The sequence below is a fragment of the Onychostoma macrolepis genome, chromosome 19, assembly GCF_012432095.1.
Source record: "Onychostoma macrolepis isolate SWU-2019 chromosome 19, ASM1243209v1, whole genome shotgun sequence".
Lineage (NCBI taxonomy): Eukaryota > Metazoa > Chordata > Actinopteri > Cypriniformes > Cyprinidae > Onychostoma > Onychostoma macrolepis.
The window spans coordinates 20,668,466-20,690,965 of record NC_081173.1 but is presented as its reverse complement, the minus strand read 5'-3'; the positions used below and the strand labels follow the sequence as shown (position 1 = coordinate 20,690,965).

At 35.9% G+C, this 22,500-nt stretch overlaps 3 protein-coding genes across 8 annotated transcripts; 1 reads left to right on the top strand and 2 right to left on the bottom strand.

Moving 5' to 3' along the window:
* Nucleotides 1-3,005: 3,005 nt before the first annotated feature.
* On the bottom strand, nucleotides 3,006-9,057 carry tra2a (transformer 2 alpha homolog). Of its 3 annotated transcripts, XM_058754580.1 has the most exons (10): nucleotides 8,898-9,051; nucleotides 7,981-8,295; nucleotides 7,516-7,649; nucleotides 7,251-7,410; nucleotides 5,768-5,821; nucleotides 4,831-5,019; nucleotides 4,045-4,160; nucleotides 3,810-3,953; nucleotides 3,648-3,718; nucleotides 3,006-3,451 (listed from the first exon to the last, which is right to left on the bottom strand). In XM_058754580.1, exons 2-10 carry the CDS (start codon nucleotides 7,990-7,992, stop codon nucleotides 3,441-3,443), a joined length of 891 nt encoding a protein of 296 aa, XP_058610563.1. In that variant the 5' UTR covers nucleotides 7,993-8,295; nucleotides 8,898-9,051; the 3' UTR covers nucleotides 3,006-3,440. The 3 variants fall into 3 exon arrangements, with proteins under 3 accessions (XP_058610563.1, XP_058610561.1, XP_058610562.1); XM_058754578.1 differs by lacking the exon at nucleotides 7,981-8,295 and having other exon boundaries at nucleotides 8,898-9,057; XM_058754579.1 differs by lacking the exon at nucleotides 7,981-8,295 and having other exon boundaries at nucleotides 3,648-3,715; nucleotides 8,898-9,057.
* An 877-nt stretch (nucleotides 9,058-9,934) lies between these two features.
* On the bottom strand, nucleotides 9,935-13,200 carry ccdc126 (coiled-coil domain containing 126). 4 transcript variants are annotated; one of them, XM_058754688.1, is made up of 4 exons: nucleotides 13,042-13,200; nucleotides 12,826-12,921; nucleotides 11,367-11,862; nucleotides 9,935-10,298 (listed from the first exon to the last, which is right to left on the bottom strand). In XM_058754688.1, the coding sequence occupies exons 3-4, from the start codon at nucleotides 11,599-11,601 to the stop codon at nucleotides 10,027-10,029; spliced, it is 507 nt and encodes a 168-aa protein (XP_058610671.1). In that variant the 5' UTR covers nucleotides 11,602-11,862; nucleotides 12,826-12,921; nucleotides 13,042-13,200; the 3' UTR covers nucleotides 9,935-10,026. The 4 variants fall into 4 exon arrangements, with proteins under 4 accessions (XP_058610671.1, XP_058610673.1, XP_058610672.1 ...); XM_058754690.1 differs by having other exon boundaries at nucleotides 11,367-11,681; XM_058754689.1 differs by having other exon boundaries at nucleotides 11,367-11,681; nucleotides 12,826-13,195.
* Nucleotides 13,201-13,697: 497 nt separating this feature from the next.
* On the top strand, nucleotides 13,698-19,548 carry fam221a (family with sequence similarity 221 member A). The gene is made up of 4 exons (XM_058754685.1): nucleotides 13,698-14,061; nucleotides 14,237-14,410; nucleotides 14,488-14,678; nucleotides 14,790-19,548. The coding sequence occupies exons 1-4, from the start codon at nucleotides 13,997-13,999 to the stop codon at nucleotides 15,023-15,025; spliced, it is 666 nt and encodes a 221-aa protein (XP_058610668.1). The 5' UTR covers nucleotides 13,698-13,996; the 3' UTR covers nucleotides 15,026-19,548.
* The last annotated feature ends 2,952 nt before the right edge of the window (nucleotides 19,549-22,500 follow it).

Here is a 22,500-nt window from a genome sequence, read left to right as displayed (position 1 = left end):
GTTAGCTGTTTTTGTTACGTACGTTCATTCACTTTATACTGTTTCGCTGTTTTTAAGATGTTAAAAGAATGTTTTTGACTTTGAAAGCACAAATGTAAAATTGAAAGTTACGTAATCGGACATTTGTATTATCATTATTGTGCTTCACACTATGTAAAGTTGGAAGTTTTACATATTTACTTAGATATTTTATTTTGAGATAATTATGAAATGATGATGATGATGATGATGGTCGTACAAAAAAGCAAATAAATAAAGCAAAAAATAAACAAACCTTGGCCTACATAAGTTATTTATAGGCTATGGCCTATATAAATCTGTCCTTGTATAGTGTCTGTGTATTTGTTAAAATTCATAAGTGTATTTTCATTTATCTTTTACTGAGCTTAAAACAAAATTTGAGATATACGAATATTTGTCTCAAATCATTTTAAGAACTAAAACTAGTTAGCGTAACCTGTGTGACGAGGTGGGCCTGACCTTTGACTGTGGGGCCTCAAAAATCAAAGCACTGCAAATTTTATCAGGGCCTCTTTGTTGGCTATTGAACAGAGGATTGGAAATAAAAAGAGGTTTTATTTAAATGTGTAATACATGCTTGGTTTGAGTGCAGTGCATAACGTCTGAATATCTTAACAGACCTGTAAAACAAGTCCAATCCTATATTCATTGTCACAAGCAGAACAAAGCTAGATAGACCTAAGTTGTCACACACTTAAATAAATATAAATTGTTTAATAGCCTACACTAGCGTTAAGGGTTAAGAATGCCCTCCGTTTCTGGAAATTATTTTTGTAAAGTATAAGAATAAATTGTACTTTGCAGGCTCTGATATTTTGAGTGGTTTTAATTTGAGGCCAGAGTTTATAGCATTTCAAGTTAATTCAGAAATGGATACTGTATTTATTTTGTTTTAATGGGTGTGGTTGCCATTGAAGACATGGGAGGTCATATAGTGTGCTCTAATTTTCTCATGTCAATTTGAAATAATTGGTATGGACTGTTTTTTTGTTTTGTTTTTTTATGTAGAAATGCATTTAGTTCAGTTTTTCATGTGTCCACTGATTGCATATATGTTTATAGGTGGCCAGGTTGATAATGTGCGTTGAATAAAATTCGAGGAGATTTTACAGAGTAAAGACCGTTATTTACTGCACCCAACAGTCATTTTAATTGCTGAGATGGTCTGAAAACATAGGTATAAAAATAGTACAACCAGAAAAAAATGTAAGGTGTTGCACACAAGTAGTGTGACTTAAATATGTGGCTTATTTTGTGTAAAAGTTGACACGTGAGGGTATCCATTTTTCACAACATTTGGGTTTGTTAAAGTTCCTCAAGCAAATATGTAGATTTTATTACTGCATATTTAACCATTTTAAAGTATTTTTTTAAGAATTTAATTTTTTTTAAAGAATTTTTTTTCTCTCTCTTTTCAAAGAAGCTACACATGGCATGTGAACATTTAAGCAAATTTAATATTTATTAACTCAATGCACCACAGCACAATAAAATAATAAATTCTTATATGATCATATTAACAATGTCTTCTAAGAAAAAATTGCGATGTGATAAAGGATATTTTTTATTATTATTATGACAATACACTGACAGCTGATTTGCATAAAATATGATCTCATATAATGAGAAGTAACAAGTAATTATTAGAGTTCAATGACTTACAAGAGAGGCAGTTTGTGACTTGGAACTTTAGGTCCACCAAAGTCTGTTTTATAGTCTCTGAAGACTGGTTTGCACATTTTTATATGTATATTCAAAAGTACTTTTAATAACATTTTAGCAGCGTTGGCCTCATGTCATTTCCTTGCCACATCAGGGAGTAAAATCTAAACAATGGTCTTGTCTCAGAACTTCCTTACTCTTCCACTCCACTAATCTGAAATGCCTGGATAGGTGAAAACAATATGGCCGACAGTCTAATGTAGCCAAGTGCTCCACACTGCTCTAATGGAGTACCTTGTGTGCTTTTCTGGTTGTTTAATATGGGTGATTTCAAACACATTTACAGATTCACAAACGAAAGCTTCTCGTAAGATCCTGTGAACCCTCTTAACAAAGTTTTAACTACTGAAGTGGCACTGTATATATCTCAAGATATGAATATATTTGAATTCATGTGTCTTGGCGTTTGTACCAAATTGAATGTTAATTAATTGGTCTGTAAAGCATTATATAATGTAATATTTATTGAAAAGTGTCTAAAAATGCTACTGAAATAAATTGATATATTTCTAGTTGACCTCATGTTAACCGTACTACAGACAGTGACATCAGCATGCATTCAACACATGTTTAAGCAACAACAAAAAAAACAGCTGTATTTCGTAGGCTCCTCAGTTCAGTTTTCATGACTGCTTCAGTTTGTCTTTAGTGGAATGTTCAACTTTGAAGAGAACTTGAACTGTTTTACTCTGTTGTGTTTATTTATTATTAGTGATATTCCAAGCAGTTTTACAAAAATTCAAAAATATTTCTTTGAACTTATGATGAAATTGTTACTGTCAATCATTGTATTGTACAAATTATTTCTGTATGCTTAAAAAAAAAAAAAATTCTTAATAGAAGGTGCTAATAAAGACATTTTTAATTCCTCTTTTGTTCACATTTTATTGTAACATACTGATAACAATGTTCTTCTTTTCACCTGTTATCATTAATAATTATGACCCAATTATTGCATTTCAGATATTGGAATGTGTTTTATGTTGAAGACCATTTTAAAAAAACTGTTGTGATTTAACCACACTTTTTCATAGACATTAAACATTACGTGCTAGAAACTGTACTGCAAAACTAATTTCTTAGAGATAAGTTGGATCTGTTTTTTCACACATTTTTAGTCTGTTGTTTTTAAAACTCAACATTCAAAATGTTAAGGCAAGTTGACATTAATTTCTGTATAGTACATTACTGAAAAAAAATTATGCTTGTATTCCCAGCTTTGAAGAACATTAATAAGCCTAAGTAGCACATCAAAGCATGTCTTGTCATAAAAAGAAACACATTTATTTTAAGGTCTTTATTTCTTAAGAAAGAAACAAAGCAACACAATCCTGAAAATAAAAGTATTTTGTCACAGATAAACAGAGGCAATCTCAGCCTGCTTTCTGAAGTACATGATGCTCTGCCTCACAGATGTATAGCAACTCACACACACACACACACTCTCACTCTCTCTTAGTACCACATACATCCCCGCTAAAAGATTGCCAGTATATAGGAAAACTCATCACACCATATGACCACACTACATAAAACCCCATGATGACCGTATTTATGATCTCCACAAACCTTAAACTTACATACTGGGAAGTCTACAAATTAAGACAAATCTTTCTCAAGTACAGTGAGTTTACATGTCTTTATGAACGTATAGTTCGATGCAAACGGGCAAAAAGAAAGAAGTCTTCAGGATCTTCTTAGTATCGTCCTGCAAAACACAAACGTTCTATTAGAATGAGTCTACAATTAAAATGTCCATCACATGGCACATGATTCAATGGGCAAACGGGTGAATAATGGGATTTCATGAGTAATGCACTCTAGAAGCTGTGGCTTATCAAGCAGGCATGCATTTGGGCATATGTGGAAAATTCAGATTGCTCAAGGCTTTTAAATCCACTCACGTGGGCTGTATGAACGAGATCTTGAGCGAGACCTATACCGGCTGTAATAAGGTGACGGAGAGCGCCTCCTGCTGGAAAAGAGAAGAAGGGATCAGAATTCATAAGAACCTTCACAGAAACACTAGAAATGTTTGCCACACTGAAGTATATATTCAATGTTACCTGTATCTGTAGTCATACTCGTCATAACGGTCGTATCTATCGTAGCCACGATCATAATACGAGTCTCGTCTCCGGCCGCCACCGCCACCGCCACCGCCGCCGCCACCACCGCCGCTGCCACCGCTGCTGCTCCCGCCTCCGTTACTAAAAGAGTCACATTTGAAGTTAATTCAAACCACCCATACTAGTTCAGCATGTTTGTCAGAATGAGTATTTTGGCCTACAAAATACTCACTGTGTGGGCCGACCCATGTAGATGCCTGGTGTGGGTGTGTGTGGACGTTTGGTGATGGAATAATCCACCCTGATGCGCCTTCCATCCAGCTCCATGCCATTAGCCCGCTCCATTGCCTGTAGTGAGGGATAAATGGTCTGTTTAGACAGGATATACAGTCATAGAGCATCTAATAACATTTGAGTGCTCAATAACGGTCTGAAAAACAAATTAATGAAAATGTCTAAGTGTTGTTAAGGATTAAAGGGATGGTTAAAATGGAATTCTGTCATTATTTACTCATGCCATTCCAAACCTGTATGACTTTTTGTTCTATGGACCATAAAAGATCAGTCAATGGACACCATAACATGGCTACATTTGGTAGCCAAAAATATCTTATTTTGTTAATGCACTGTGAACAACCTGATTTTTGCTAATGTTAACAAAGATTAATAAATGCTATAAAAATATACTGCTCATTGTTAGTTAACAAATGTAGACTGTATGTAGGACATATTGAAAAGAATCCATCCAAAATGGACATTGCAGCATTCATGCAAGTTTTACTGAAAATGAGTGCAATATGTAGCCAATTAAATATAAACTGTAATTTTCATGACAATTCCATTCCTGTAAATCACAAATTTCCTGATATTTCCAGATTTTACCGATACAAATCAATGTGTTGTTCACTAGATTACAACAGGTAATCCGAAGTTGTCCTTAAGATGCCATTAAGTGAATCACTAAACCGCTTAAGACTGTGAACTTGCGTTGACAGGTCATTTCCAGCTTGGGATGTACCTCTTTGGCATCGTCGATGTGCTCAAAGTAAACGAAGGCAAAACCGCGAGAACGTCCCGTTCGCTGGTCGTAGACAACATTGACACCGGCCAAAGGGCCGTAACGTGAGAACACCTCTCTCAGGTCTCGCTCTGTTGTGTACAGACTGAGACCAAACACACCCAGACAAGTGTTCGGGTCTGGATTGGCCTGTAAGAGGGACAGAGGTGTCAGCACTAGAACATCGAGCAAATGACCAAATAAAACATTGACTGTGTGATTAAAATTCTGCATTTAACACTATTGAACTGCACAGAAACAATTCTTACATTTTTTACACTATTGCTATTGATCATACAATACGTAAACATTAAATTTACATAGTCATATCTTTGATGAAAGGAAAACAGCAAACACTTTTTTTTTTATCTCCAATCGTGAACCTTCAAGTTTCATACCATAGAAAATGTTCACATGCAATGACATTACATAATTACTGGACGTGATGGAAAGCAGCTCAACATTCCTTTCGTATGTAATAACCAGTCTAAGTTCCTGTGTGTTTATTGTTACACCCCTCCAACAGAGATGATGTACCATTTTTCAGGAAATACTTCATTGCCTTCTCTGGTGGGGCAGCAAATCAACATGACTGCCTAATTCCCTGAAAATTCTCCGGGTAACTGTGTGACAGTATTTAATAACCCCTGTTAAAGAGATTTTGATGCATAAACAAACATTACAGCTTTCCGTCCAACAAAACATGTCTTAGGGCATCACAGTATGAATATGGTCATTGCATGAGCCGTCTGAAGGGCTTCACAGTCACCGCAGGAAGACAAAGCGAATCTTAAAAACCAAAAGTCACCACATGGACCTCTTAACCCCTTTAAAAGGCAACATTGAGACTTGTTTGGTCTAGTGGTTATTGTTAAAAGGTTAAGAAAGGTCCACATACCCTGGCGTCACCATGACTGTGCGAGTCTTTTTTGGAGTCATGGCTGTATGAGCTCTGTTGATGTAATAAGAAAGAATGAAAGGGGTTATTAAAGACAGTCAAGCTCGTCCCCGTGAGGCTGTGATGGGGGTTTGTATGCATTTTGTACAAAACAGAAACACACCTTTAAGACTAGCAATTAAAACATCACTTTTAAAGAAAATACATAACATGTTCTTGATCTAAAGCTAGGCGTGTTGCATTTCAAGTGTAGGGCTCAAAATCATATAACCTAGTCTACACTCTCAGAGAAAAAGATACAAAGCTGTCAATGGGGCTGTACCCTAAGGTACAAAGACTAAAAAGTACACCTTTGGTCCTTATTTACCCCCAAATTGGTAAATAATTATACCTTAATGGTAAAGGAAAAGGTACCAGCCCAGTGACATTTTGGTACCTTTCTTTCTGAGATAATGCCAAATCTTTTAATTAACAAAAATGGGAATTAAAATGATTTCAAGGGATAGTTCACCCAAAAATTACATTTCTGTTATTATTCGCTCACCATCATGTTGTTACAAACTTGTATGCCAGTGGTTCTTAAACTTTTTCACTCAAAGGTCCCCCACTGTCCAACACTATATCCCATATATAGACCTTATGAATTAGAGAAACAAGTGCGCAAAATTTTTGAATTTCCATTTTAGCAGTAGCCCTATAAGCATCACTGTTGAAGAGTAATTAGCGGGTGAAGTGAATTTACTTATTGTAGAGTAAACGAATGTCATATGTATTGTAAGCAGATATCATGACAAATGTGATTTTTAAACAAGCGGTTCATTCATAAATTCGTACGACCTTACCTTCACACTGCAGAAATACTAACAAAGACAGAAGACAACGAGCGCAGTGCTGAAAAGGGGCAGAGCTAGTAAGATATTTCTGGTATTTCTGCTTTTTCTCCAACTTTGTTTAACAAATATTATAAATCACCAACAATGACTAAAACGTTTCCAGTATTTCTGCTGCAAGCACGACAGAGCTTTTTTCAAAAGGTTTTTGAGAGTACTTTGTTAACAGTAACTGGAAGCATCTACATATTAAATTAATAATTTAAATAAATATATGTGTGACTGCAGAAGAATGGTATGTTTTTCTATAATAATTTTTATCTTGGAGGAAAGGAGTATGATTGAAGTTTTTGTCAGGATTTTAATTTATTATTTTAATACATTAATAACAATTTATTAAATTAAATATTTCCAAGTCATTCTGGTTGTTCGTTAAGGCACCCAGCCACTTGTCTATGAACCACTGCTGTATGCTGCCATTTATAAAAATTAAATGCATTCATAAAAAAAAGAAATATCTTGGGTTTGCAACGATATGATGGTAAATAAACAATGACAACTTAATTTCTGAGTGAACTATATTTTTTAACAGCAACTGCGGTTACAGTAGTTGTGGTCCCTCTGAACTTAGACTCCTATCCCATGATACGCACCCGACTGCCAGTGTGTCTGCGGCGGTTTGACATGGGTGATGTGCTCTGACTCCGTCTGCGTCGGTTGTCAGGGCTGTAGGAGCGAGAACGGGACTTCTTCCGGTGGGAGTGAGACCGAGAGCGGCTGTAGCGGCGATTTGAATGGCGACGAGAGCGAGACCTGCAAAGGACCAGAAACAGAGTGAGACATACCAAATAAACAGAAATGAACTTGCTTTTCAAGAAAGTAACGGCTTCATGACATTCAGCTGATATATGAACTGACCTGGACTTGGAGCGGGATCGGGATCTTGATTCAGACCGTTTGGATGCTCGGGAAGGGCTGGGAGAGCCAGACCTGCTCTCAGTCTTGGGTTGGACAGGACTGCCCCGCTCCGATTTGGATGGCGAGCGGGATTCCTAACATCACAGCAATGTGTTACAACATTTACAAGACGAACGTTCATAAAGCAGGCAAACTTACACACTCACACCACATACATAATTGCAGAAATCCAAACATTCACTTTATTACAGCTGTGGAGGAAAGTGTTAGAATTACTTAAATTATATCATGGAATAAAAAGTTAATAGCATTATTGATACATTTACAATGGCTACAAAGTCATCACAGTTCCTTGTGATGCTTGTTCTTTAGCCGAATCACCACAGTAAAGCTACAAACATGCAAATGATCAAGAAGAGATTAGAAAGACACTTGGAACACAAATTCTGCGTTTACTTAACCTACGGACTCATTCATTCTTCTGTTTTCAGAATACGCTATTCCTTTCTCTCAGGCATTTTATTCTTCGGTCTTCATTTGTTCAGTTTTCATTTTTCCTCTCCTTTTCATTTCTTCACCCCAATATGAAACCTCTTTTCTTTTTTCTGCTTTAGACACATAACGCGAGCGTGCTTCTATCTGACCGATCTTCCGTTCTTTTCTCCCCTTCCCACTTAACCGTCTGCTCTGTAAACATTTTCTCTGTAAAAGCCTTCTTTTATCTTGAATATTCTTCCACATTCTTGGCCTTAACTCTTCAAATCCTTCACGACCAATAACCTTAATGAAAAAAGAACATTCAGAGCAATTAAGATCAAGGGAAATTTAGGGAAAAAATGAAGTGAACTAATCAAATTTCACTACTCCTTTTGAAACACAGATGTTTGTTTGGTTACATAATCATATGGTGTAAGAGAGAGAGGGTAAGGAAAGATCAGAAATGCTGGAAAGAGAAACCAAAAGTACTCAGGCTGCTATTGTGTGAATGCAAACTCGACTTGTAAAGTAGTTTCCTAATCAATATCTGCTACAATTGTACTATTGTAGGACCAGTTGTTAAAAAAAAAAAATCAAAAGGGCACATTGTTATATAAAAAATACATGCTGGTTAAAATTCAACACAGCAGCGTATTTACATTTATTTGATATTCAACATCGTTCTCTAAAGACCTAAAGTGACTAAATATTAAATGTTTAACGAACTATTAACCGATAGGTATGTATCAGCTCATCTATCTGCTCAGTTAAGTTGTAAATAAACAAAAGAAATGGGCAGTTAACGTTAGCTGCTGTTCACTAATCGAGCATTAACGTTACCGCAAAGACAAAGAGAGAATATTTGAAGTAAACGGCAGAATGGTTCCCACAAAAATAATGCTTACCCTCCCCTCGAATTGTGGCTCCTCGACATCGCTCATTTTTAAAGTATTAAATGATTGGCAAAAGCGTGAAAATGAAGATATTCTTCCTCGAGGACTTCCGCTCTTAACGTAACTGCAGAAAATGGCTGACCAGCTGAAGCGCGCGGTGAACTATGGGAGACGACTCAACAAATACGTCACATCCTCTTCAACATTTAGTTAGATAGATGGATCAAATTTTGTGTGTACACACTAGCAAATTAGGCTACATGATCACAATTTATAGACACTAAATCAACATCCAAAAAAAAAAAAAAAAATTTATTAATAGATTATTTGAAGCACTTTAAGGAAAACCTATTTATTTTTCCATTTTCATTTGATCACATTAATGGCACAAATGACACTTTTCAGTTCTTGCATACACTGACACATCTGAAGTATTGTACGTGTTTTATTGTATGTATTGAGTTGTGTTGTCTGGTACAGTTCCTCCTGAAAGCTTAATGCTGCGTTCAGTTTTGCTGGGATTCAGCTTCATGTACTAGCAGCAACTGAGGTATATCCCCACCCTTAAACAAATCAAACTGCAAAACAGCCATCAATCAACTATTCAGAGATTATTCTTTGGATCAGCTCGTTTCCTCCACAGTTCAATAGCTAATGTGTTGCAACGCATGAAGTCTTAACAATTAAAAGGTGCTACGTGTAAACCTTCGCTCTGGAATCCAATTAAGTGCACTACACACCGTTAGCTAGCTGTGGAGATAAGACATGGTGTCTTTTGCAGATTCATTATGAAACACTCATCCGTATATCAAAAATCAGTCTTCATTTAGAAAACACATCCTATCACTCTCTCATATCTTATATTCCATATTGCACATAAGTTATAAAATATATTTGTGATCCATGAATATAAGACAAAACAATCAAGCTGAAGCTCATGTGCACAACAGAAAAAGGATGTCTAAAAGCTGCTTTAGTCTAAAAAAAAAAAATAATAAAATATATATATATATATATATATATATATATATATATATATATATATATATATATATATATATATATATATATATATATATATTTATCTCTGTATCTCAGTCTTTGCTGTAGTGGCACAGATGATGTCCTTGGCCGCAGTTTGCTATTTTAAAGAGTGCGGCTTATGTGATCTTTCAGGTGATTGTGGCAGGAAGTGCAGAGGGTTGCTACGTCTGTCTGGTCGGTGAGCAGACATATTTTGTTTGGTGGACCTGGAAACAGTGACTCTGGCAGCAAGAAGAGTGCCAGCACCAGCAGCAGGATGGGAGATGTTCTGTATGGAGGCGTTCACAGCAGCCTCCACTTTCCCTTCCAACTTCCCCAAACGGTTGAGTATATCATCTAACAGCACAGCAATTGTCCTCTTCAAGTCAGCTTCAGCAGAACAAGAGATAAGGCAAGGATTAGTATTGTTATTTCTAAACCTCTTTCTACCACACCCATCCTGAATGCTAAGCAGGCTATTCATTCACATAAGCGTCACAAAAAAACTATGAATAAAAGTGTTCATTTTATAAACGAAAATGTAAAAGAACTTACAATAATAACACTTTTTCATTTGTTAACGTCGGACAACTACGTACAGTTAACATGAAATAAAACAGCATTACTACAGCCCTCATTATTTTTAATGTTAATTTCAACAGTTAGAAATACATGTCTAAAATCACAAGTTGTATTTGTTAACACTGGAGTTCATTATATTTGTTAAAAGCACATAAGAGCAATATATAACATTTATTAATCTTTGTTTGTGTTAATTACTAAAAATACAATTGCTTATTTAAATCAGCAGTTGTTGTTTTTTTTTTTACAAAATGTATTAATCTTTGTTAATGTTAGTTCATATAAATAAATTGTTCAATACATTAACAATTGTATTGTTATTTACTAAAATACATGAAAACAATATTAATAAATATTATATATTGTTGAATGTTAATAAATGTTATAAAAAAAAAAAATATTGACGTTTTTGTAAAGTGTTACCAGAACGGGAAAACATTTCAACACTTTAAATTAAGGTTAAATTTAAAAGTTGTATAAATAACATTAGTTAATGTTTTATGAGCAAAAAAACTTTTTGTGTGTACACACTAGCAAATTAGGCTACATGATCACAATTTATAGACACTAAATCAACATCCAAAAAAAAAAAAAAAAAAAAAATATGTATTAATAGATTATTTGAAGCACTTTAAGGAAAACCTATTTATTTTTCCATTTTCATTTGATCACATTAAATACACATGTAACCTAGAACATTTGCTACAGACTTCAATTTCGGTCTGTTCATCACAAAATTATTGTATGACTATCTTGAAAGTCATATGGACTGTTTTTATGATACACGCGTTGTGTTTTTTGGCACTATAAAACAGCATACAGGTAAGGAATGACATGAGGGTGATTAAATTATATATAATAATAATGAATCCTTACCATATCCTGCCATGGAGGTGCCCTGGGGCCCTGAGGGGTTCTGGTTCTCCTCACTAAGGACTTTGACATAGCGATGGCTGAGCTCGAGGATCTGTTGGCGGAGCTCTGCACTGCTCTGGCGCCGTGGTTGTGTGATGGTATAGTGAAACAGCAGCAGACACCAGGCCAGGCCGAAGACCACCAGAAACACACTCAGTCTGTGAGACATGCTCCTACGCAGCAGACAGCCCAGCATGGCAATGCTGCAGGTCTGATGGGACCCGGGTTAAGGGGATGGGGTGGGGACAGGTTTATAAGAGGGTGTCAGGTTCAGGGCTGGGAATAATTAAGTCATGAAAAAGCAGAGTGGAGGTTAAAATTAGGAGTGGGGAGAGAAGCCGGTAACAAGGTCACTGATCTCATGTATTTGTTTAGCTGTTTTGACTAGGAAATGAACAGCGTGGATGGATTGAAAGGAATTGTCTATTGCTGAATAGACGTCAAGTGCAAGGAATACCTGTAAAACACAACACACAAAAAAAACAAGCAAAAATTTGTGAGAATAATTGCATTAAATGGCTATACTTACAGTTAATACGCAAAGCCTCAGGTTTCTGTTTGTATGAATAAATTACATTTCCATCCTTAAGTGAATAGAAGCCCTGTCATCACTCTCTTCCTCTGTGGTCAGGTCACTGCTATTCTCCGCTCAATCACAAATCACTCAACTACACGGCGCTTTAGATAAATTAATAATGCAGGGGGGAGAAATACGACCACTTTTAATCATCACATCCCCACAGAAACAGCAGAAAAATATTAGTGAAGTTAAAATGTAGCAGTTTTGCATATTGATTATATTAGTCAAGATGAAATTAATATTGTGACTGTTATAATAGAAGACTGACCAAAGTGCATGGGATTTACACTGTGTGCTCCACCCTGTCAAACTATTGTTTTCAGCTGAAGAACTGTCAAAGCATAGTCACACGAAATTCAAGATGGGAATTACAGCATAAAACTGGGTTAAAGCTCTGAGGTCAGACATATCATGCCTTAGCTGAAAAGATCGTGATTATTAGTTAAATGTGAGATGTGTTTGGTTGTGAGAGTTATTCATTGACTCGTTTAATTGTCGATATTATCATAAAGCTGCTGTAGCGATATTGGCTTGGAGAAAAGGTTAGCAATAACAGACAAACACAGGATCACTGATATTTGGCATGCAGTGTAAGCAAATGTATATAATCAAATAGCTTTTAGCATTCTGGTTGAACTCATATCATGCTTCTGCATATGCTAGTCTTATCATTTTCACTCGCTTCTCAAGGTCTGCAGACTGATATTAAGCTCAACGAATCGCCTGTACTATTGCACACACTCTATTATCGCTTTAAGACAAGGCCGGGTGTGAAAGGTATTGAACAGCTGGAACAGCCTGATGAATCTGCTACGGTAACATAGCTAATATAGAAATTACCTTAAATATTTTGGTCAAGGTGACGGATTGGTGGACTCCAAATCGTTGACATCTTCTTAGCGCGTGTGCATGGCAGCCCTAGCAAGCCTAAGTTATCTTAAAAAAATCAATAATATTAAAACAATGTTCAAACTGCAGCATAACTTCAAAGCAAGCGTCTCTGTATTAATAAGTAAGAAGCTAATTATTTCTGAGGCAACGCCTTAAATTAAATACCAGATTATCATTCGGAGCCGACTGTGGTAGCGAAACTAGGAGCTAATACAGAAATTTTTTTCAAGAGTATTTTTTTGCGGTGACAACACGAGCTTTGCGTACGACGTCACGATATGCACCAGCGATGTCCGGTTGTGAATGGATTCTTCTTTTGAGTCGAATCATTTCAATGAATCAAATTCACAAAATGATTCTTTCGCATTCGACTGAACAATTTTTTTTTCTCTCAACGAACCGAATCACCAAAAAGTACGTTACAACAGAAATGCAAAATACGAAAAAAACGTTCCTAAATTATGTTTATGTACGACTTGATTGTATGAAATGACCTGTTAAAAACATTTTTCAGGCAAAAAAAAAAATTATTAATTAATATTGATACAAATTAGATTTAGGTTCTAAATGATTATGAGCATGACATTACAATATACACATTTGTTAATATACTGAAAAACGCAGTTGAAAAAGACAGTTGTATGTGCCTACGAATTTACTGTAATGTTTTATATGCTTTTTTTCTTCAGAATATACAAATCATGAATGTGCGATGATGAAACGTAACTGAACGTAAAAGAATCACTGAATCATTTTTAATGAAGGAAACGATTCTCTGATATGAGTCTGACTGGCGTCACTAACGTAAAAGGTGAAAGGCAGCATGGGAAATGTAGTTCACGTGTACAAACGTAGTCGAGATGCAAAAAAATCGTTGTGAGCGTATATTGAATATTACTGATTAGATTTTTACATTATGATATTTTTTTTAACTCTTTTTTTCTTATACCTAATTTAGACTATTTAGGGAAAATGTATCACTGTTGTTTCGTCGTTGCCTAGAAACACAGGCGCCAAGAACAACCTTCATTGTAAACAAGTTGCAGTGCCAGTGTTGCATCTCGAGAAGTAATTTATATCAACAGACAAATCTACAAAAAAGACTCACAATCACGGTGGAATGGAAAAGATACACATCGACAAACATGCAACCAATGCAGTGGAGGCCTATTTGGAATACAAAAGGTAGGTAGGTTTGTTTGGGAAAATCGGAAAAGTAAAGTCTATTCACGTAGTCAATGCAAAAATATTTCTTATTTTTATCTTCTCACGTCCTATTTATTTATTTATTTTTAAAGCTTGTCGAGTTTGAAAAAGTGAACTTGTAATTCTTTATCATTGAATATCCTGTTTTGCAAAGGATTGTTGGGGAAGATGATGGAGGGAGGCTGTTTTCAGAGGAAGAGTACAAGAAATACAAAGAGACAGTGGTGCCAAGAAGAATACAAAACCGTCTATATGTCAGTTTTGGGGTTCCGGGACAGATAGACTGCAAACTCATTGGACCAGAGACACCTTGCTTCTGTACACACAGGTGTGGAGCACGGTCATACACATTATTGATGTACACACACATACACAGATTCTTCAGTAATTCAATTTTTTTCTCAGGTATAAACAACATTGCACAGACTTTGAGGAGTTGGCAAAGGAAAGGCCTATACTCTTGCCTTGTAGGGTCAAAGGTTGTCAGTGTGTGTCCTATGAATACGTTCAAATCAACGGCTCTAAACCAGTACACTGTCAATGCAAACACACAACCAGTGAACACAGTGAAGCAATACCCCATCAGTGCAAAAAATGTGAGTTTTGCACCATTGCATCTCATTATTAATTGAAAATGAACATAATTCAACATGTTACACGTAAGTATTTAATGAAACGTAAACAAAACTTAACCTGTTTACCTCCAGGCACTCACTGCACTGGCTATCGAAGTCCATTCACCTGTGGATGTGGTCAGCCTGGATATGCCCATGTGACGCTGGTTGAAACCAGGGAAGAGCGCATGGCAAGGGGGCGTCCAGTGGGCAGAGCTGTTCCATATGCGGCTATGGGAGGTTTAACTGGGTTCAGCTCACTGGTGGATGGCTACCTGAGACTGGATCCAAGTGGTGTAGGCAATACATGTAAACAGCACACAGAATAGGCTATGTGTCACCTGATAGTGGTGCCACAACAAACATAACGTTAGCATTAGGTTAGCACACACCTTTAGAGTTAACATTATGTTTAATTATGTTAAGTTTTATGCTTTCTGCTTAGCCTGAGTGAGAATTCTTAATATTTGTCTAGTGGTATATTGCTTAATCACAGCAAATATTTTTTACAGTGTATATTTATTAATCATAACATTAATATAAATGTATTTATAGTATTTGCATACTGTATTATATAATAATATTAACATTAATAAAAAAAAATAAAAAAAATAAACTCATACTGATATTAAGATTAATAATTTAAAATAATCAAACCTAATTAAGACACATTAAAAATACATAAAATCAAGAAATTTTCCTCAACGTTTTTTATTTTACTTTTAATTCTAGTTAATTCTCAATGCTTCATAATTTAATTTTCAATAAATACATTTAATAAATAACTGTAATAATTTAATACATTTAATAATCTTTTTATTTACTATTTTTATTTAGTTAATTGTCAATGCTTCATGCCCCAACAAAAATACATATTTATTAAAAAATACTCATGTGATTCAAGTATCTGACAGAATAAATATTTTGGGTCAAAATGTATATTAATATAAATGGAATTTAAAAAGGTACATATTATGCCTGTAACTTTTTACCATTTCTTTTTAATAACCCTTTTTATTGGACAATTTTTAATTATCCTTTTTAAATTTCGCTTACAGTGTAAAAATATATATGTTTAAATTGATTTAAATTGGTGAAATTACTGATATAGTTTCCAGTTTTGGCCAGCAGAGGTCAGTAGTGATACACATGCCTCTGCTTCACTTCACCAGCATTGACTTGACTGTGTGAGAGAGATGTGTCTTTGTTTTGAATGAATTGGCTTTAAATTGCTCTTCTCTACTTGCTAATGTTCAGAACAATAATAGCAATTAAAGGACGTAATTAAAAGAGTGTTTGTGCTCTATCTATGAGACACAGAGGGCTGCGTGCTCTGTGAACTCTGCAGGCTCTGTGGCTCGCATTCAATCGCTTTCTGTTCAAGAAGCAGAAAGAAAGAAACAATTTCACCCCTAATCATTGGTACAGTTCCACTAGAATGGTTTGCTGTATGTGCTGGGCATGACTAGGTCTGTCTTCCACCGTGTGTGTGTGTGTTTTGAATCTCAGAATATGTTTGAATGTGCTGCTCTGTTTTTGTATTTGTGAATGTTTCATGACTCATCCTAAGCTTCTCAAGATTCCATTAGATCGGATTCGTTACGACTTCCTCTTTATATGTTCATACACTCTTCCTCTGTTCTGATATGCATCTTCACTCAATTGCTCTCGAGAACATCTGCCTGTCTCATGAAATGCACAAATGCGAGTGTGTGTGACCTGCGAGACTTGCCTTTGGTGACGTCGGTGATGAAAAAGAGACCAAACACAGACTCTACTCATTACCACACTTGAAATAAAACTCGCGGCTCATTGGTGGATGTTTCATTGCCACCAACACTCTGAAAATACCTCGCTGATTTATTTAGAAGTCTCTTTTGTACTGCCGCTCTTTGCCTGGTCCTCTATTTATATTAAGCCTCATTTAGATGGTATTATATTATGCACCCTGCGCCTCTCTACCTCTTCAATGATATCTTTAATTCGTTCCCTCTCTTTTGTCCCCCTCCTCCAAATCCCTCAGCTCCAAATCTTTAGTTACACAGGAATCAGTTAAAGACACTGAGAGCAGGAGAAAACATAGTATGAATTGGGTGTAAGTTCACTGGTTGGCCGATGTTCACGGCAATGTTAAACATTCACGAATGGTTCTGCAAAAGGATAATTCACCCTGCGAAAGAAAAAAAAAACATAATTTACTCACCCTCAGTCAGTTGTTCCAAACTACATGATTTTATTTCTTCTATCAAACCGCAGAAGAAGTTTCATACAATGATGAAAGTAACCAAGAGTTTTGGTGAATAACTGCTTAAATTTGAGACACAAATGGCTTCAGAAGGTTCATGGGCTACTTTTATCATTGTTTAATGATGAACTGTGTCCTTTCAGGAGCTTGACAGTCTCTGGCCACTATTCATTTCCTCTGCGTGGAAGAGAGCATTGTGAACATTTTTCAAAATATCCTATTTGTCTTCTATGGAAGAAGGAAAGTCATACTCGATAGGAATGACATCCCAACATTAATAATTATCCTAATTATATGTTTCTTTAATGATTTTGGTAACAATTTATTTTAAGGACCAATTAGTTGCTTAGTAGCATGCATATTATAGCAGACTGGCTGTTTATTAGTACTTAGAAAACACATATTAATGCCATATTCTGCATAACCATATTTTAGGTTCTTAATCCTACCCAATACCTGAACTTGACAACTGCCTTACTAACTATTAATAAGCAGCAAATTAGGAGTTTATGGGCAAAAGTTGTAGTTAATGGTTAGTTAATAGTAAGAATTTGTCCCCAAACTAAAGTGTGACCATGATATTAGTAGTATAATTAGATTTTGATGTAGAACCCTTTATTATGCTCAGTGTGTTCAATTACAGATCCCTAAAAGCAGGGTTCCAAGAACCCTAATCTGGTTCATTTAGAAACATTTGTCATTGGAAGCTTAAGTTTAAATGAATAAACCTACAGGGAAGTCTAATTGTATATTTAAATTGATGAGATATGTTTAATATTAAGTAGTCCAGCTCATAAAATCCCTTGAGTGTTTCTTGATACTTGCTTAAAAGTAATTTTATCATTTAGATTGCCACTTTGGCCACAAGCCAGGCCCTGTGGCCGCTTGGCTGCATGCTTTCAAATAATGCATTTAAAGTTAGATGAACTCAAAACAAGTGATTTGTTGGTGGGAGGACTGCTTGATTAAATACACCAATGCAAACACACTCGCAAACACATAAATGCAGTGAGTGTTGTGATAATGTGATAAGTCTACAATAATGAAACTCTTGCTTTGTCCTGTTTCCGTCTAGATACTTCTTTAATTTAAAAAAAGAATGAAAGAAGGAATTGAAAAGGCTCTTTGAACTCATTAAAAATGCATCACAAGAAAAATGAGAAGGAACAGTTTATTAACAAAATATAAATTTACCATCCGGAGGTTTTGAATGACAACGTATGGAAAATCAGGACAGGATTACATATAAAGGAGCTGGTGTAAATGTTTAATTAATCTGATTAGATTCAGCAGATCTGCGGCACTAAAGTGATTCACATTGAAATCAGATTAATTCCCTTCCTTGCGATACAGCACATGAATTTTAATTCTGAGCTGAAATGAGCAAGTAATCGCAGTAGTGATTAAGTCAACCGTACACTATCGTGACATTTTTTTTAGAATAACCCAGGTTTGTCAGAGCAGAGATCACGAAGTGCTGTGATTCAGATTATTGATGTGGCTTTATTTGTCTGTGACACACTTTGTCTCCTTTTTGACCCAAGCAGGTGTTCATGGGAAGTGTTAAACATGCAAACAATCTACAAACACACACCTGTGTCCAAAGAGAACACCGGAGTAAGCTAGCGGAAGGGATGATGTCTGACCTGAAAGGTGACATATCGGTTTAGTGTGAGTGTTTGATGATGGTGCATATGTGTGTGTGTGTGTGTGTGTGTGTGTTGATATCAACCCCGATGCCTAACTTCACAGATCCTTTGGTGTCATAATGCCTTCAATAAGCCATCGCTGTGTTAATTATGTTCTCCCAATGACGTTAATCTAAAGACACGATGCAATGAAATCACTTCACAAATTCTCCACCAGTGGAAACCATTAAAAACTGCAAGGAGAACGGAAAACAAGTCTAATCTCCTTGCCATGGAAACCTTTCTGAGGTCTTTAGAGCAACTGATGTACTGCTATCGGAGTCACCAGGGTGCCGTGATTGACAGGCGTTTGGGGAGGAACAGAAGAGAGTAGAAAATATTCACCCCTTATGTTAGCTTATGGCTCAGATTCGTCATGCGAAGCAGCTGTCAATCAATAACATATATTCAAAAAGTGTGATACTACATTAGTTTTACTCAAACTGCAAACTTTCTATACGAAGTCAGGAACTGTCCAGCAAACTATGAATCACAGGCACTTCTTGATTCTGTTCAGACTTTATTAATAGTCTGTTTATATTACACTGAATTGCATTGAAGCCTCGTAAAGTGTCGCCTCTTCTCCGTCTCGCGTAAGCCTGACAGATTGCCGCACAATTGTCAGTCTATGTTGTGTGATGTTGAAAAGAACAACATCAATTACCTTAAATCAAAGCAGTGAGACCTAAAAGTGCGTCAAGACAATTGCTTTTTCAATTTCTTTGTTAAAAAGCTTGAAAATCGACGCTGGAACTGCGTTGTGGCCGTGACTCGAGGTGCTTCTGCTCCTCTCCAATCCTTTATTCTGCTCAGTTGTGCTTTGAAGGATTGAAAAAGGAAGATGAGGAGTGAGGGAGCAGAGATGAAGACTGGGGGACTGGTGGCGTTATTTATTCAAGCCAAGCATATGAGTGTGAAGGGGGAGACGAAAGCGAGCGTGGAATCACGCAGCTGTGCAAAATCAATAAAGATTCGCTTGACAGTAATAAAAGATGATCTCTGTCGTTTGTGCATCAAAACACTCTGATTTACCCTCATACTGCATCCACACTCTCTCAAATACCCTCAGACGCATGACAGCACTTTGAAGACCAAACGCCACTGACGTATTATGGACGTGCGAGGACCCGGGGCCCCAAGGCCTCCTCTAGTCACAATTGTGTGTATTTGTGTGTATACATCACAAAGATGTATTTGTATTAATACGTTGTATAAGATTGCTTCTTAAAAGATACACACATACACACACTTAACATTTTAGTTAAATAATTTTTTGTCAAAGGTTGAATAAGTTTATAAAACGATAACTAATTTTACAGAAATGTAAGGCATTTGAACAGGATAATCTGTAAATTCAGTCATTTGTTTCATAAAATATTTGTGAATATCTGCTTCATCAAATAGCTTCATAAGGCCTGCACCTAAAAAAAAATTAAACACAACTTTAATGATCCCTCACAATTTTAAAAGATATCTTTCCAATTCTGAAAGAGGTAAAATTATGAATAACAAACAATTACACCGTAGATAGATGGGAGATTACAAGAATAAACACATTGAATCTAATAAACTTATAAAGAAATAACAAAGCACTGTTGGTGCTATATGGAAAATATTTCTCATTTCTTCATTAATTTCACATTGCAATAGTCACTGGCACCGTCTGTCTGTCTAAGCTACAGTACATAAATTTTACATTGGCAGTAGCTTGTTTTCAGGTGTCTGGCCACCACGGTCCTCTTATGGAGGCCCCATTGGCTCAGTGAGTAATCTGTATTTGCCGACTACCATGACTCAAGTGCAGGAGTGAACAAAGCCAAATAACAGTTATGACGAGAGAATAGAAACAGACTGTCTTAGAAAAACAAAAGAATGTTACAAAACAGTGAAGTTCCATGTTTTTATAGACACTGTACAACCGCTCTGAGAGAGAGATAAAGAGAAAGAAAGGGAGAGGTGGAAAAAGTGAGAAAAGAGACAATTGGTGTTTGAGTGGAGCGAAATTAGTTTGACGTTCTTATCTCAGGGCTCTTATTCAGCTTTTAGCTCTTTTCTTTAACGTAAAGCTTTTATGTAACATGTTTAAGTAGTCAGATACAATGAGCAGAAGAAGAAACAATAATTGCACATAGTGAGTCAGACATTTTTTACGAAGGAATACTACCTTGTTTTTTTTAGACAACCAGCCTTTACTTTAGACAGGGCCACTGCATATATGTGTGTGTGTGTCTTGCACCGGTTTAATATAATCAAATATCAAATATAATATTTCAAGTCACTTTGTCTTTCTTTACGGCAACGAAAATACTTCAAAACAAAGCCACAACAAAACCATTATAACACCCAGCAGCTATGACGTATCCTTCTTGAATGATTCAGCGTTTTTGAATGCATTGGTTAGATGAATGATTCAGTGACTTACTCATAAAAACACATCTTTCATTCCTGAATGATTCAGCCCCTTTGAACGAATCGGCTGAATGAACGAGTCAATAACATAAAGACAGTAACTTGTCGCCAATTCAATATGGCAGTACCCTGACTAAGGTATATGTTTATGGGGATTTATCAATGACTCTTTCAGGGTAGTGCCATATTGAATTTTTTAGACAAGAATGAAAATGAGGCTGTGAGGGATTGAAGTACAGTGTGTTCAATTCATGTGTGTTCAATTCATTGTACGGTTGTTTAACAACATACCATGTTCAGCTAATGAAATGTCTTTTTAATAAATAAAAAAAAATAGACAAAAACTCCATAAAACAGTTAAAAAGTTTATCCCTCACAACTTTGTGTTCATACAGAAGCCTGCATGTTAAAATCAGGCATCTATCCTGACAAGAGTCTATAATTCTATTGGAAATGGGAATTTTTGGCTATAATGCTGGTGAAGATTCAAATTAACATTTTGGCTTGTATATACACTAATGTTTATGTATAGGAATGAAGAGGTGATGGAAAAACATCATGTTCCCAGTTTACCTGCTTTCTTGCCAGACATTATTGGATTGGCAGCTCAAAGACATGATTTTACGGGTCAGACAGAGACGCAGGAGGTTTCATTAAAGTATATCTCACCTCTGTGTCTGACCTGTGACTCTGACCCTCTGGTTTTGCACAAGCCTGAAGGCAAAGAACTGGAGGTGACAGATGGCACCACAGCATCACTATTTCTGGTTCACTTCTGTCCTTTATTTTCCTGAAAAGATTGCTTCTTGAATTGACACACATACACACGCTTATCATTTTAGTTAAAGAATATTTTTTCTACGGTTGAATAAGCTTATGAAACACAATAATCACAGGCACTTTATTTTCTAGGAAATTTGTTCTGGCATAATGTGGTCATTTAAATGCTACTTCTTTTAACTCTATTTTTTACAGCAGATTTAAACCGCGAACTCAATATGCATGTTTCAGGCTATTATCATGCAGTTACCTCAAAATAATAAGGCAGAGAGAACATTTTATGGTGTTATCAATAGACTACGCTATTATGTTTTCAAAGCATACTGTAATATTTTGTGGGGAAAAAAGGCAGGAAACATGGGTGGCATATGTTTTAATGCAAGGAAGTACCTAATATGGCATCTTTTTGGGTAGGAAACGTACTTTTTTCTTGACTTGTTTTCTTATATATAATATACTAGTAAAAAAGAGAAGAATAAGCAGCACCCTGCAAGTGTTAGTGAAAGTAATGGAAGTCTGTGTGAGTGGAAGCAGATGTGCAGTAATAAATGGAGATGAATTGGTGAATTCTGGAGAGGAATTCTTGAGGTGCTTCCTTTCAGAGCTCTATATGTACTGTTCATCAGCTTGGTATGAAAGACAGATTGGCAATGATAGTTCGAAAAAGACCAAGAGAGCGAAA